This window comes from Lupinus angustifolius, chromosome LG19 (genome assembly GCF_001865875.1).
Source record: "Lupinus angustifolius cultivar Tanjil chromosome LG19, LupAngTanjil_v1.0, whole genome shotgun sequence".
Classification (NCBI taxonomy): domain Eukaryota; kingdom Viridiplantae; phylum Streptophyta; class Magnoliopsida; order Fabales; family Fabaceae; genus Lupinus; species Lupinus angustifolius.
Genome location: NC_032027.1, coordinates 14,919,735 through 14,937,837, shown reverse-complemented (window position 1 = coordinate 14,937,837; position 18,103 = coordinate 14,919,735). Strand labels below are relative to the sequence as shown.

The window sequence follows — 18,103 nt, the reverse complement described above, 5'->3', positions numbered from 1 at the left end:
AGCGCTTCTTGTATGATGTACTGTGTATATATTCAATACAACAACGTTTGAGAAATGTTGTTAATCATGACAATATACTATTATGGTCAAACAAAAAGCTCATAAAAACGCTTTTATACATCTAAAATAAGCATTGTTGAACTACAACTCTTGTGTAGTGTATGTTAGTCCCTACCCTTAGAAATCAGTGTTGAAAGTTAACCAAAGTGCATAATTGCACTGTTATGTGTGTGAGATGGAATCTTGTAGTTTACACCATGTAATGATTACGTGGGGTCTACCATATATATAGAATAATGCAATCATGTTCTATGGTAAAGTATGTTCATTGAGAAAACATTAATCTCTAACTTTTTTCTAATTATTTTGTCTATGATATTTCTTGACATCTCCCTATCTCTAAAAATTGTACTAACATTCTTTTGATTGACATTACTAACTAAGACTAACCACTTGTGATTTACTCTCTTTATTGTGGCGTCTAACGATCATTTCCACATGCTCAAACCACTTAAGGCGTCATTCTACAATAATTTCTACAATAGAAACTATCCAATTTTCTTTCTAATAAATTCATAATTATATCTTGGTTATCTTATTTGCATTTTACGTCCAACATTTCAGAGTATAAATATTACAAAAACATTTTGAAAAAAAGAAATAACATATTCCTTTTTCGACTAACATTCATTACACCACCTGTGATTTTAACTTTTCGTTGTAAATCTGAAAAAAATATTATATGGTATTGGACTAATAGTGTTAATAACATTTTCATAATTAAGCACCGGACGATGTAATAATATCTCGTAAATGCAATGTTCATTTTTCTACTTCCTTGTTTTGGACTTTTTCCAAAATGCTTGACACCTTTTCTTTTGTTTTTTAGGGTTGATGGGGTCTTTCGCTTTTTCCTCATGTAGAGAAGGGAAAATTGTTCATAATCTCATAAATAAATAAATAATATAGTTGTATTAAAATATATAATGTTTAAACATTAATTATAAATTTCTAACCTTCATATTTTCCTGAAATTATTATATTACATATTTCTGATGCACAATTGTTACCTTTATCACAATCAAATATGATTCGACAATGATAGTCACTAGGGGTGGCAAATGGGTGGATTTGGATGGATTTGAATTTGGATGCTAATGGATGGATAGAAAGTCGTTCATCAATCAATATAAATTCATTTAAACTATATTTTAAGTTATTCAATTCATCCATATCGAATGGATTCCAATCCATCCAATTCATCCATGACTCCATTTTCATGGATTTTATCCATTTAATTTTTATTATAGGAACTAAAAATACTATTGAAAAAAATCACTATTTTAAAAATTATTATCTCAACTAAATATTTTTCAAATCACCTTTTAGAAAAACACTTCTAAAATCATTTATAAAACACTTTTAAAAATCATTTTTTTAGAAAAAAAAGTGATTTTTTGAACTTTTATAGAAAAAAATTTAATATTCTATATGCATGTGATGTTTAAGTTTCTACGTGTAAAGTTTTTTAAAAATACTTATAGAGTGTAATATCTATGCACTGTGAGTGTAAAGATTTATACATAATCACTACATACCATTCATTTAGATTACTTTTTTTGAATAGTCAACTATGATTAAATATAAATTCTGGATGATACTGTGATATCGTATAAAACTCATTCATTCTTAGTGCATAAATTTTTCTCATACTTATATATGTTATATTTTCCTACTATATTCTCCTATTAATTTTCATACCCACAAGAGAGTGACATCAATTATAAACCAATCAATAATAAATAAAATATGACCTTGTACATATGTCACTTTCATCTAGATAGATAGAATGACTAGTTGGAGAATTTATTAGCCGAATATATAATTTTCCATGCCACTAATGCTTTGCGTTAGGAACTGTTTTGTTGACATTATTTGTTCAGTACTTGACTTTCAGAAAAGGTGGGAAGTTTAGTGACTAGTTAATAGCATGAAATATGCACCCCAAAAAAAAGGATGCACCAAAAAAAATAGCATGAAATTTCAATCCTAGTTTCTCTACATATCTGCAAATGTCTGTTATTTAATAAAATAACGTTATTATTTACCTACACATATCATATAATTACCATCAATTTAATAAAATATTGAGAATGAGAATCATGGATGAATTTGTTTGAATTTAGTTTTTTTAAATATTAAATGAAATTCCAAAGCAAAGAAATTTCTTTTTGAAAATGGATTGGATATTCATCCAAATGGATATATCCATGGATATCCATTGGATATAATGGATGGATTCAAATCCATCCATTATCAATATTATTCATGAGATTATATCAATTTAAATCTACTAGCTCTAATGGATGGATATGGATGGAGTTAATTTGGATGGATTATGGATTATGGATAATTTTGTCACCTCTAATAGTCACTGCAATGCTATATTTGATGATAGATCAAATATTGATTGAAAATCACCCTTAAAATTCTCTTTTGGAGTATCGACCAATGTCATTTCACAACTGCCAAAACCATGGCCGTAAACTACAATGAGACCATATGCTTTGAGAAACGTTTTGTGTTGCTGTATGTCTTGCCCCAAAGCTTATGATTAAGGGTAATCAAATGAACTGCATGAACTAGGAGACTAATTCTTGTGAGCTCCATCCTTTCGTATATCCTAACTTATTACATCCAAAAAAAATTGGATGCCATTAACCATTTGTATACAAATAATGATGTCTACGTAAATTATGGTTATAGGTTGATGGATGTAGTTTCTATTTTGGAAGATAATTTTTGTTTCATTGTATCAAATTATGGACTGCATCATGAGATGTGGTCATACTATTGTAGTTGTGGTGACCTTTGCAACTGCATCAATTCACAATTGTTATGCAACACCAACACAATGATGAGAATATATCCAATCACAATGCAACTACATTTGAGCTGCATTTGGGCCGCATCGGCCACATAATATTCAAATACATTTTTTAATCACAATAAATGTATACTGCAATCGTGGTTACCACAACCGTAATTAAAATAGCAGTAACTGTAACCACAATTTAAAACAATTTTCTACACTATAACTTTAAACTCAATTACAAAGCTATAAGGAGACATAAAGAACTATAGAATCAAATTAAACTATGAATAAACTCTACAAATGTACCTACTAACTACATGTTATAATATCTATATTAGTTGACAATTTACACAGTTATTGCATATTCTCCATAAATGACAAGGTTCCTAAACCAGCAGCCCAAACATCATTGTCTAGAACATGTTCTTGTGGAGAGTGACTTATGTCCATTGAGGATGCTATATAGAATTGAGGGTATGCAAATTCACACCCTGGACTTTTAAAAAAAATAATATACTATCTACAAGGTATTGAAAAAACATTGGAAAATGTAGAAATTCTAAGTGGGCAAGGTTTGAATCAAAAAACTAGTCTCAAGTGAGCTATTGATACTCGTTGGTTTCATATTATGCAACTTTGATAGATTTTTATTGATGTATTTGTTATATTTGTTGTTGTTGAAATTACTAGAGAACGGATTAATTCCGGAAAATGAACTTGGTTAAAATCGCAAAGCAATGATTAGAGATTATGAGGGATGATGGATGAGAATCTTTATTGCAAGAGGTAATCTTATTTTGCAATATGCATGACATTGACATTGACATTCATGATATGGATGTTGACTTTTATCCTTATGGTAAATCACGACATGGAAGCAGAGAGCGTATGCTATCACAATAGAACATTATTATTATGTTGAATTATTTTATACTATTGTGAATGTGCAACTTAAGGAACTTCATGATGAGTTAAATACTCAACTATTTTTTTGGATGTATTATTTTAGTCCAGCCAATTTGTTTTCTAGTTTTGATAAGACAAAACTGATTGAATTTGCAAAGTTCTATCCACATGATTTTTGTCCAACTGATTTAGTGATGTTTCATAATCAACTTGAGACTTATATCATTGTTATGCATTGCAATGTTGAATTTGCATCTTTGAAATGAATAAATAATATTTCACAGAAGTTGGTTGAAAGTGGAAGACACATTGTTTACACATTAGTTTATCTTCTTTTGAAGTTAACAATTATTTTACCTGTTGCCACGACGATAGTAGAAAGAGCATTTTCAGCTATGAAAAATGTGAAAAATAAGTTGCATAATTGAATGGGAGATGCATTGATGAATGACTGTCTAGTGACTTATACTGAGCGAGAAATGTTCAATAACATTGACAATAAGCTCATCATTCAACGAATTCAAAATATGAAATCATGTAAAGATCAATTATGAAATGTGTAATTTATTTGATTAAAAATATTTAAATATTGTGATTTTGGCATTCATGTTTTCATTTTTTATATATGATGATATATATTATTTTTATTTTAATATATGTTGCACACCTTACTCCCGGGTCTTAGAATCGTCACTGCCCTCCACGGCATCCCACAAACAACATTCCCACCTGTTCAAAGTTGCATTCGATGTCATATTCTGCAGGTTAAATTACATATCAAAACCTATAATAGAGAAATAATTAAGATTTGTGACCTTAGTCAAGTGAGACATTGCCATTGTTTCATGCACGGCTCCACTCATTAGTATTGGCACCTCCAACTCAACATCACCCTCGATTCTCAAACCAATTAATATAGGATAAAAGGAAGAACAGTATCTAAAATTTATTCCAAATGAGGAAGATAAAGCTGTAGCCTCTTGTTGAAATGCAGACAATATAGTAAAATTTAATGCATTCCAAATATAAAATGTCCTAAACGTTATTGTTATTCCGCCATTAACATTAGCACAAGCATGAAAATATAAGCTTTATCATGATTTGTCATCCCAAAATAGATAATTGTCATATTAGAATCCAAAAATATTTTATTAATATAATGTCCCTTAAACAAAATGCAATAATTAAAATTAGCTTAACAACAAAATTGAAGTAAAGACTCCAAATGTATTCAGACTTGTAAAAATTCAATAACAAATGGACAATGTCTTTAGCTTGTAAGTATGTATTCCAACCAAAATTTGTCTATTAAATTTTCCAATGTTGCTTCCTTAATATGGTCATGACCTAATCTACAACACAATCTTACATGGAAATGTGAAACCAAAAAGTAATTATACTCGAGTTTTTAAAACCTATGTTTGTAATAAAATTAGGAATATTTTGTTTAGTCAAGCATATTTTCATTCTAAAGACATTACCAATATGTCATTATCTTCTTACATGTTATTTAGTGGATTTTGTTTAGTGACAATTAATTTTCTATGTTTAGTGGATTTTGTTCAAACAATTAATGAGCAAAAATGATGGTGCATTCCAAGTTGACTTTAAAGTTAGCCAGTTTTGGGATAACAAAACAAGGTAGAGCCTTTATGGGTGTATTTCAAGAACTATGTGGAATGATACTTCTTCAACTATTTAGGATTATAGAGTGATAAGGCTATATACATATCTTAAAGTAGTGTATATAAAAAATAACTTATTCAAATTTATCACATATTTGTATAAGCAAGCAAACTATTAAACAATAGTAAGGGCTCCTCCCATTTTCTTCAAAAAGTACTATAATATATATTCTTGTTTTTCGTGTTGCATACAAACATTGACTTACAGAATATGGTTTTGTTGTAACATATTCACTTACCATTCAAATTGTATGCAATGTGGTTTTGTTGTGGTATCTCCAAAATGTTGCAAACAAGGCTTTATAAAACAAGAACCTAATTATAACCACTTGAGTCTCGTTATACGCATATAATCAACTATAATATTTATACCTAATAGTTCCTTTGACTTTAACTAGATAGAACTTACCAAAATGTTATAATTTGATTCTTGTGAGCGACAGTCATACACCTCATTTCTTATCCCTCAGATGAGAAAAAATCTGGATAGAACTTTTTATGAGATTTAACCTCACAATGATCAACCTATCAACAACAAAAATCAAATATTTTTTGGTTAAAATGGAATACAAATATGATTGTAAATTATTTCGAAGGAAGAATTATAACCTATAGCATGTCTTCAATACAGAACTTCTCACACATTTCAGTAGAGAACGCACTAGACCAAAAATGTAACATAAGTAGATAGGGAGTTACGATGAAATGAAAACAAAATTGTAAAACATATAAGAGTGAGGAAGATCTAGCACTAACGAAGAAACATGGGTATTATAAACTTTAAAATAAAGTGCTAGAAATAAGTTTGTTGAGAAGCTTAGATAATAATTATAATGAAAAGCAAGAAAAAAATCATCAAATATGAAGAGAAAATGCATTACAAAATTCATAAAATATTCATGATCTTATGCCCACATCTTTTATATAAAATCAATGAACATAAATATAAATATAAGCATAGAAAAGGAAAAAATTAAATAGATTAAGGAAAAGAAGTTACCTTATTCATCGACCTCATTCTGTTGTTCCATGCATCAAAGTTGCTCCTTTAGCACACAAGTGCATTTTGATTAGTAGCATTAAGGGTTTATTTATACGTAAATAAGATGTTTAAAAATTTAATCTTAGACGGTGTAGGACTTTGAATATTAATACAAAACTTTAATTCATTGATGTGCTTTTTTATTTTTCTATGTGCGGCCATCAGATCTATTTATTTGTATCATTATGGAATCTCAATTGTTAATTTAACAATCATATTTCAATATTGTAAAGTTGTGTGGGTTCTGCTTGCATAGAATTTCCCATCTATCTTTATTTTTCCCTTCATTTTGTCAAATCTTGGCAAGTTTTTTAGCGCATCAAATAAGATAGAGTGAACTTCGGACCCTTACCTAGTTGGCCACCACTTTCTCCGTCAATTATCATTCTACAACCCCACTCCAACACCATGAATAGATATGTCACCACTGTAAATAAAACATCACATAACTAAAATAGGTATGTCATCATATTTTATCACCATCATAACAGTCAACTAATGTAGATCTAATGTCCTCACTCATCGTTGTTGTAGCCTAGAAGAAGAGACTCAATCTAATTGTGTCTACTTAAACCGTTGTACTTCCATATTTATATAAATATTATAGAGTTCATATGAAAATCTTGACTAACCAAGAAGTAGCCTCCTGAAACCTTGTTGCAATCAACATCACATTGCATTTGCATAATTTTGTGTCCATTGAGTCACGAGGACTCACTTGGTTCAGCATAGGCCTAATGACTCTATGATTGTTTATAAAGTACCTGCCAACGAGGTCATCACACCAGCAATAAGAATCCAAGTCACAATCATGTGGACCATGAGTTGAATACTTACCAATTGACTCATTAATCGAACCACAAACTATGAACTAATGCTTTCACATATTCAATGACTATTAGCTTATTAAAACATTGCAAGTTGCTACTAAGTATATGGAAAGTCAAACTAATCTTATAACGAGTTAAGACCTACTTCATTCCCTTTAGATTTTTGTGCCTACCTTTCTATTACCAAAAAATTGGAAAACTCACTTCAGTATCTGCAACAGACACACGGTAACCATTTGATAATATCTGCAACAGATCTGATCCAGATTAGTGATTTTGGAACCTTGGATAATTGGGTGCACAGATTATTTAAAGCTACTACTAAACAGAATATATCTAGTAATACAGTACCCACATGGTACCCTGACCCATAAACTTAAATATTTAATTCCTAAATAGCTTCTAAAACCTAAATAGAAAAATCTTGAACAATAACATACTAAAACACAGCCACAAACTCATAGTGACTCTCATAGTCTCAATTCAGTCTCTTCATTCTCACTACCTACCTCCCATGCTCCCACTATTTGAGTCTGACACTCCAACCATCCTCTCTCAGTTTCTACTATGGACTCACAGATACACGCTCATGCAGTCTCGCACTCTCGCTCCATCCTTCTCACCGTCTCTATCAAGGATTCATGGTCACAAACTTCTCCCTATAGCCCAAGCCACCACCGAGAACGACCTTTGTCTAAGTTGTTGTCGACCATAACTATTATCTCCACATAAGTCGTTATGAATTTCTAGATACTCATGGATCCGCTTGATACCCAAGGACCCATAGTTAGCATATCACACAGTTATCCATGCGGGTCCAGGGCAAAATTGAATGAACGAGGCAGATCTAAGCAGTGCACTATCTAGCCCACACATACCCATTATCATCCCTAGCTATGACCCATTTTAGTCCCTACCCTTAGAAATCAGTGTTAAAAGTTAACCAAAGTGCATCCTTGCACTGTTAAGTGTGTGAGATGGAATCTTGTAGTTTCCACCGTGTAATGATTATGTGGGGTCTACCACATAGATAGAATAACGCAATAATGTTCTATCTAAATTATGTTCATTGACAAAACATTGATCTCTAACTTTTTTCTAATTATTTCGTCTATGATATTTCTTGAAATCTCTTTATCTCTAGAAATTGTACTAACATTCTTTTGATCTACACTACTAACTAAGACTAACCACTTTTGATTTACTCTCTTTATTGGGCCGTCTAACGGTCGTTTTCACATGCTCAAACCACTTAAGGCATGATTCTACAATAGGAACTATCCAATTTTTTCTCTAATACATTCATAATTATATCTTGGTTATCTTATTTGGATTTTACGTCCAAGATTTTAGAGTATAAATATTACAAAAACATTTTGAAAAAAAAGAAATAACATATTCCCTTTTCGACTAACGTTCATTACACCACCTGTGATTTTAACTTTTCGTTGTAAATCTGGAAAAAAATCTTGTATGGTTCTCGACTAATAGTGTTAATCACATTTTAATAATTAAGTATGAGACGATGTAATAATTTCTCATAAATGCAATGTTCATTTTTCTATCTCCTCATTTTGGACTTTTTCCAAAATTCTTGACAACTTTTGTTTTGTTTTTTAGGGTTGATGGGGTCTTTCGTTTTCTCCTCATGTAGAGAAGGGAAAATTGTTCATAATCTCATAAATAAATAAATAATATAATTGTATTAAAATATATAATGCTTAAACATTAATTATAAATTTCTAACCTTCATATTTTCCTAGAATAATTATATTACATATTTCTGATGCATGATTATTACCTTTATCACAATCAAATATGATTAGAGAATAATAATCATCACACTACTATATTTGATGATAAATCAAAAATTGATTGAAAAGCACCTTTGAAATTATCTTTTTGGAGTATCAACCAATGCCATTTCATAACTGCCAAAACCATGGCCGTAAACTACAATGAGACCATATGTTTTGAGAAACGTTTTATGTTGCTCTATGTCTTGCCCCAAAGCTTATGACCTCAACGTGATTAAGGATAATCAAATGAACGACATGAACTGGGAAACTAATTCTTGTGAACTCCATCCTTTCATATATGCTAATTTATTACATGCAAAAAATTTGGATGCTATAATCCATTTGTATACAAATAATGAGGTCTATGTAAATTATGTTTATAGGTTGATGGTTGTAGATTCTGTTTTGTTAGATAATTTCTGTTTATTTTATCAAATTGTAGACTGTATCATAAGATGTGCCAGCACTATTGCAATTGCGGTGACCTTTGCAACTCTGCATCAGCTCACAATTGTGATGCAACACCAATCATAATGATGAGAATACATTAGATCATAATGCAACCACATTTGAGCTGCATTTGGACCGCATCGGCCACATCAAATTCAAATACATTTTTTAATTGCAACAAAAATTTATAGTGCAGTCGTAGTAACCATAACCGTGATCGAAATAGTAGTAACCATAACTACAATTTAAAACACCATTCTACATTGTAACTTTAAACTCAATTACAAAGCTATAACGAGACGAAGGGTCTGTTTGCAAGTTGATTTTTGGAGGGCAATGGAGGGGAGGGAAAGGCTTAAGAGCAATGGAATACACTTGTGAGGTGGTTCTCAAGCCTTCCCTTCCCATTCTTTTCCCTCCAAAATCAAACTCACGAACAGACCCATAAGGAACTATAGAATCGGTTGAACTATGAATAAACTCTACAAATGTACCTACTAATTACATGTTATAATATCTATATTAGTTGACAATTTACACAGTTATTGCATATTCTCCAGAAATGACAAGGTTGCTAAACCAGCAGCCCAAACATCATTGTCTACAACATGTTCTTGTGGAGAGTGACTTATGCCTCCACGGCATCGCACAAACAACATTCCCACCTGTTTAAAATTGCATTCAATGTCATATTCTGCATGTTAAATTACATATCAAAACCTATAATAGAAGAATAAGATATGTGACCTTAGTTAAGTGAGACATTGCCATTGCATCATGCCCCGCACCACTCATTAGTGTTGGCACCTCAAACTCGATGTCGCCCTCCATTCTCTTGAGTGCAGAAGAAGCTGCGGACTTGAGCTGTGAGCTAAGTTTGGAAGCACAAATCACAGCACCAGCATCATGCTGAGGTGAACAAAGATAAGTCATTGATTATATGATCCATAAAAATTGTTATTTATGGTTCTTTACTCAAATACTTCCGCGACATGCTGATATGAAACTTTTAACACTTAACAACCAGAAGCTTTTATTAGACTAGATACCTTATTAGAATAAGCAGGGGGTTGTAAAATAACATTATCAATGGTTCTTTACTCATAAACTCGACTAAAGTCGGACTTTTTCACTTAACACTAGAAGACCATACCTTGTGTTCAATAATGCATGAAACTGAACGCTTGTCACATATTTGATAAATTCGTTTGGATAAATCATAAATGACAGCCTCACGTCCAAGGTCGTCAATTGCTCTTATATCCACAGTATATGTGACCTGAAAAAGAAATCAAATCATTATCAACAATGAATTAACTTAAAAATAATAAAAGGAAAAAAGCACTCCCACTTGAAATCTTGGATATATCAAGGTCAGAAGCACTTAAGAAATTCATCTCTTACCTGGCCTGGAATGACGTTACTGGCACTTGGCCATGTTGATATCTCTCCAACAGTGCAGACTAGAGAACTGGAAAGTGATTTGAGTGTTGAATCGCTGCATTGATAATCATAAGAAAGGTATTTTTCAGGATTTTTACATAGGCTCTCCATAACTAAAATTAATTCAGCAGCAGCAACCATAGGATCCTGGCGCATGGACATTGGAACCGTTCCAGCATGACCTTGTGATCCTCTAACTGTAACCTGCAAAACACCAACTACCATCATAGAAGGCTGAATACTACAGAAAATTAGATACATCATGCTGCAAAATGTAGTTTGGTAACAAGTTCACATCTTGTGTTTCACATGCACAAGAAAAATAAAGCTTTGTTTGCAAGACCTTTAGGATAATCACAGTTATATCCTCTTTGGTCTACATGAAAAGGTTTAAAATGATAGTAAACAAGCTCAACTAATCAAAGTGACGAAGTGATTTAAAATGCAACATTTCAATGCGAGGGAACAGATTATACTTGATGTTTCTACTACATATAATATCAAATATATATGTATATATGTATGTATGAGGTAGAGTTTACTTTGGTTTATTGAGATTCTGTTTGATCAGACAAGGCTGAATCCTAAATACAAGGTCACAGCCTGGTTCTGCTTATTTACCTTGAAAGTTAAAGGTATAATTTTGGTCTGCATTGAATCTTGACTACTTCTGTTACAACCTTGTAGTGTTGTTTATCGCTTTTCAAGCTGAACGTAGCTTAACAATTACTAATGTAAAATTAGACCATTAGCTTCTCTTTTCAGAATCCATCTATACCTTTTTTCCTTTCTGCTGTTATTTTTACTTTACATTCAAATAAACACGTGTATTGTAACCCTATTCTAGTAAACACAGTTGAGATGAACTTAGACTTTTTTACCTTCAATCGTGTCTGCCCGGCAATGCCTTTAACCACACCGAGTGGGAAACCAACTTGTTCTAGCACAGGACCCTGCTCAATGTGAACCTGCAGCATGTGACAAACATGCATGTAAATTTTCATGAGCCACATTGCTGAAATTATTGAGCCAAATAGAACTATACATGAAGAACGCAAATGTTTGTCATACCTCGACATAACCCCAAACTGATTTCGGATCATATTTGAGCTGTAAAAAACTTTCCTCTGTAACTTCTATTGAGTTCTCCTTAAGAACACTTTCTACTGTTACATCCCTACAAGAGATCTATAAGTAAATATATTGATTATGAATTTTTTACTATAGCCATAATCAGAAAGTTCCTTGATGAAACCTCTTATCAGATACTCCCAATGTTGTAGCAGGAAAAATTCCAGCTACAGCACCACTTCCCAAGAAAGTAGTTTGAAACCTGACACCCTCTTCATCACTAAATGCAATCACCTGCAGGATTAGATTTTAGGGAATGAATAAGATGACATCAATAAAACAATACCACAGTCCCAACGTTTCCATAAACATTCTTTATCGGCAACCTTTTCTCAATGCATATCATTATAATGAAGGGAATAAACCAATGAGCAGAGAGCACAAACCATTGTTCTTGTATTGAATGTAATTGAATAATGCAGTACAAATTTTTATTTCGCAGAATTATGCTGCAGACCAAGAATGCATCAGGTAAATTATGTTCTGGCTCTAACAAGTCTCAACATGTAAATAAGTTGATAGAAATGAGTTTTCAGCTAAACCATGTTCATTGGATGCCAAAAACATTGAAGTTAAGTAGGTTTTAACGTCAAATGTTTGTTTCATGGCAAGTGCAAAAGGGCAAGACACTGAGACAGTATCATCCAAAAAGTTACATTTCGAGCTACTTGACTAACCTCAACAGGGCGCCTTAGCTTTTGCAGCTTTCCGTTGATAAACATAACCTTTAATGCAGATATTGCAGAGACTATTCCAAGTGATCCATCAAAAATCCCAGCATCAACAACAGTGTCCTATCCAAAATAATTGTCCATCATTATATGGATAGTCACTAAAATCGTCCATCAATTGCCAAAAGAAAATTTCAGTTTTATATAAATAATCGTGAGGATGTAAATGCCTCACCATGTGAGATCCGATCAATAAAGCCTCGGCATTTGCATTTGCACCGTCAGCTCGACCATGTAAATTTCCCATGTGGTCCACCCATCTGGAAAGAATATAAGCATCAGTTAATCTATCAGAAAAACTATTCAGAGTTGAAGAAGTTAGAATTGCTAACGTTCTCAAACCAGCGTCTTCCATCCATTTACGGATAACATCAATTGCCCTCATGGATGCAGGACTCAAAAACGTCCTCTCCAGATAGCCACTAGCATCACTGACCTGTTCATCCAAGAACAGCATTAACTTCTAAGAATAAATAATTTCAGTATAATGAATGTGTTCAGGCTGAAATTTCGAAATCTTGGTAACACATGATGGCAGATTTTGACAATGTTAAAGACGTTGAAGTTAGCATTATATCAAAAGAGTGAAGAAAAGCATAGATACAGACTCCAAATAATGTAGGTAACTAATTAGTGAAGCATTTTTCTGCTAAGGATTTGGAGAATGCAGTAAAGAATAAAATTTCATCTGTGCATTATTGTAAAGAAGAAACATAAAAGGAAGATTATCAAAGTAAAGCTGAGTTTTTAGGTTAGGTACCTTCCCAAGGTCATAGAGTCTTGCCACTGCTTCATCTCTTAGAATCTGTGGAAACAAATCACCACTATTTTCTAAATCTACAGTTCCATTACCTAATAGTCATTTCAAATAGGAAATTAGCACATCCAAGCAACCATAGAAAATTACCAATGAAGAACATATTTTTATTTACTTCTTCAACAAAGAGCCAAATTCTGCTTAATGTTTTCCTTCCTCTTTCTAAATTTAATTATGCAGATATATACACTATAAACTATCAAATTATACCAATCTTCAAAAATAAGATGCTCAATCATTATCTCTCTCCTATGATAATTATCAAAATCTGGTCAACACAAGAAGTAACATGTCACCTCCTACTAACATTCTTCTCATATTAAATAATTAATCATCATTGTCAACATAAATATTCCCTTTAAACTAATTGTTATAATCATAAATTGACCCATTTCGCAATTTTCTGAACTACATATATGATTCCTATCCAAAATACATAATCATACAGAGACCAGAATACTAAATGAAACAATTCCATCTCAAAATTCATGTGTATGAAAAACAAAAAAGAAAAACACCCTTCGTCATCATATTAATCTCTCACACATCACAATATGAAATAATCTAAAAAAATATTTATTTCTTTATTCACACAAATAAAATCTCCATTTTTAGAAACAAAACCCTTTTACTTATTTTTCCTTTGCTGGGGTGGCGTTTATTCAGGTGCTTATTTTCTGGGATTTATTATAATAAAAAAAAAGTGGTGTGTTGCATTAAAATCTGAGAGAAGCAGAAAGTGAATCCTTAAAAAGGGTATCTTTGCTTTGATCCAGGAATCAAAAACTCAACAAGACAACAACCTCTTTCATTAGCTTTTATCATAGTTTCTGTGTTTTAAGTTTTAACAATAAAATAAAAAGGAGAAGAAATTACCAGAAAATATAGAAGAAGCGCGTGAAGAAGGTGATAGGAGACAAAAGAAGAAGAAGCAAAAAACAATAGTAATGGGTTTGAAGCTTGAGACAAAGGTGGCAATGTTAGAAGAACTCATATTGAGAAGGTAGTGGCTATGGTTATGAGAATGAGAGTATATACGAATACGAATCTAGAAAGAACAGAAGACGTGAAAAGAAAAACTAAGGTTGTGTTTGTGTGATGGAGGTGTCAGCTATTTACTACTAAAACTCGTGACATGCACGAGCATTGTTGGATATGGATGCATTCGTGGGACCCTCTTTACAGCATAGGAGTTCTTGGTTTTGATTTGCAATTCTGCCATGTTTTCTGTAGCTTAATTATGATCATTTAACTCTTATTGATTTGATGATTACAGGGGATGAACAAAGATGTCCTAGACAAATACTTACTTTTTTTCTTTTAATTTTAATTACAAAAGTGTTATTTTATCATAATATTTTTTCTTTATTTTTAAAGTATTTATCTCTCTAAGAGGATCATTACTCATATTAGATGCCAGTAGGCTAGAAGATCTAGTTTCATGTATATGAATTTATTTGTTATTAATACTTTCCTAACTAGCTGTTGGTTCAAACCCACTTTCCTCTCCAACTATTTTGTTTTATAATCCAATTGTGGTGTGTAAAAAAATAATATAAATAAATGTATATAAATACATTAATCATATATAAATCAATAAATTTACAGTATATAAATTAAAATTTAGAGCAAAAATATATACACGTATTATATTACACACATAACATTATAGCTCACTATAATAACTTATTGTTGATAATAATATGTTTATTCCTAAATTTATTTTAATAAACATTTTAAATACTATATTTCTAATTGGGGAAGGTATAATATATTTTATTATTATTTAATAATGAGTTTTAGTGATTAAGTAATACTTACTTTATTTATGTAATAATTATTTATATATTGGTTATCATAAAATATATGAATATGTAGTTAAATATAAATTTTTTTGGATACATATTAATATTATGAATAAAGTGTCATCATATCATGAGATAATTTATTTTCTTAGAAAAAATACATTATTATTAGAAAAAATAAGTCATATTTCATAAAAAATAAGACATATACCAAATAATAAATAAACTTAATGAGGTAAGTTATTAAGAAAATAAATGTAAGGTAAGCACAACGCACTAGCAACTGCTCCATGGTCATCCCTAGTTGCGAAAGGGAAGTAACATCCTTTTCAAGTTTTGTTGACAGCTATATTAATTGTGCTTCAACGTATAGTCTATCAGTTTAATATTCATGTAATATTGTTGTACAAACTTTTCCATCATTAGTATATCATTTATCGTTTATAATTATATTAATGATAAAATATGTTAGTGATGTATAAAATTTTGCTATTATTAATATATAAATATTTAAATAATATTCTATTAGTAAATTTTATTGACATATATGTCTCATTGGGTATATATCATGTTGTATATAATATCAATCATGTTATTTGTAAAAGCACAGGTGAGGATAATGTATGGTAAATACCATCTTCTTTAAGAAAGAAAAAGAAAAATAACAAGAAAGATAAATTATATGCTCATCATTTCTTCCACTAATAGGTGTCTAGCTTTAAGTATCACTTGTGAGTGTACAAATAATATTTTCATATAATATGTTAAAATAATATCGATGATAAAAAATATTGATTTCTCTTTAAATAAAGTCTTGCAACTAATTTTGCTATAGAAAATAGGTTCTCAAGAGTTTTCTTTTTAAATTGATATTTTTGTATTGATATGGGTTAACTTACTTCAACATATGACATTCAAATAATAAGGTATTTAAGCATATTAAAGCATAAACTCTAATATAGAGATAAAAATTGAGCATCATATTATAAATTACTATATTTAGATATTGAGGTTAATCTGATTGCCTCTATAAAATGACACTTAAAATATCACACTGATATTTTTTATCAAAGTATGGTAAGTTTGAAAACTATTTACAAAATTATACTTTCTTTTCTGAAAAATGTCATAATTGGGTGCATTTTGCCACATCTTCACTAGCGCGGATCCTAATGCATAGTTAATGACTTAATGAGACCCTATTTTTTATTTACACGAGTAATTTTCATTTTCACAGCTTTTATTTTTATATAAAAAAATCTCATCATTGAGAATATGTATACTCTTGCATTTTATTATTTGTTACACTAAGTATGAATTGTTTAATAATTTTTTTGATATTTTTATTATATGATTATAATTGATGTATAATTAAATTGAGGTGTGGTGGATGAACCGAATATAAGATCATTCAAGTTTCATTAATAATGAAACCAAAATAAAAAATATGTTGGACTCCCTAATGAATGACAAAAATAAATCAGCAAGGAAAATAAAACATATCATATACTCTTATAATTTTCATGTAAAATTGTTTTGAAATAGTTGTGAAAATTATTTGAAATAATTAATTTTTTATAAATAGTGATTGCTCATTTTTTCTACGTGATTTGCTTTAAATTTTGATTTTCATTTAAATTTTCACATATTAATTTCATTTATTCTCTTATTTTAAATAAGGATTCTCATTTTTTCCCCGAGCAAGACCTATACAATGTTAGGACTGATCCTATTCGTCACCACCATATTTTTTATTTTTTATTAGAATTTTAAACCTTTTTATCCATCCAAGATGTACCACGTGGCAGCACATACAATAGCTCCTTGCACCACATAGAATAAAGGCGTTTGGATGGTTAAAAACCTTCTCTAATTATTACAAATTTTGTGAGGTGTATTTGTTGATAACCAACTCAATATAATTTAACTTTTTATAATAAAAATATCAGCCTTCTAAATTATTCAGTTTAGTTTTTTTATACCTTTATTACAAATTTACAACGGACCAGAAATTTGACATGTTTGGATGTCTCCTAATTAACTAGAATCTTGTCATTGATGAATCATGGAAAGCCTTATGATAACCATAATATTAATCATGGCAAGGGATAAAAAGAAACATCTAAAAAGAAAATACTAATGATACTTTTTGGTATTATTAAATGTAGGTGGTGTCCAAATCAGCTTGCATACATCTTGAGTGATTCAATGCCACTACAATGAGATACAAGTGACCCACACAGGGACTAGGAAATTGACATAAATATTTTGGGTGTCTGAACGGAAAAATATTAATGAATATTATATTTAATTAAGAGTTTCTTATCTGCTGTTTATATATATTTATTTTTATATCAAAGTTAATGATAATTAAGACTTGAAAGATAGACAATATAAAAGGGCTCTTACATTATATAAACTAGTGTGTTGAGAGACAATTTATGTTTGCTGACTCACATTTTGTTTTCTAGTATTGAATATTTAATTTTTATATATTTGATTTTAGAAAATTATATCATATTTTTTGTATTAAGTATATATATTATTACAATTTTGTTTGAATATTTAATTATATATGATATTATAAAA

General features: G+C 30.6%; 1 protein-coding gene across 3 annotated transcripts; it reads right to left on the bottom strand.

Moving 5' to 3' along the window:
- On the bottom strand, window positions 3,195-14,806 carry LOC109334875 (allantoate deiminase). 3 transcript variants are annotated; one of them, XM_019570862.1, is made up of 13 exons: window positions 14,586-14,806; window positions 13,653-13,744; window positions 13,225-13,328; window positions 13,068-13,152; window positions 12,839-12,955; window positions 12,286-12,395; window positions 12,102-12,207; window positions 11,912-11,998; window positions 10,992-11,234; window positions 10,741-10,866; window positions 10,335-10,496; window positions 10,220-10,252; window positions 3,195-3,319 (listed from the first exon to the last, which is right to left on the bottom strand). In XM_019570862.1, exons 1-13 carry the CDS (start codon window positions 14,701-14,703, stop codon window positions 3,230-3,232), a joined length of 1,473 nt encoding a protein of 490 aa, XP_019426407.1. In that variant the 5' UTR covers window positions 14,704-14,806; the 3' UTR covers window positions 3,195-3,229. The 3 variants fall into 3 exon arrangements, with proteins under 3 accessions (XP_019426407.1, XP_019426406.1, XP_019426408.1); XM_019570861.1 differs by lacking the exon at window positions 3,195-3,319 and having other exon boundaries at window positions 10,044-10,252; window positions 14,586-14,804; XM_019570863.1 differs by lacking the exon at window positions 3,195-3,319 and having other exon boundaries at window positions 10,044-10,252; window positions 13,653-13,697; window positions 14,586-14,667.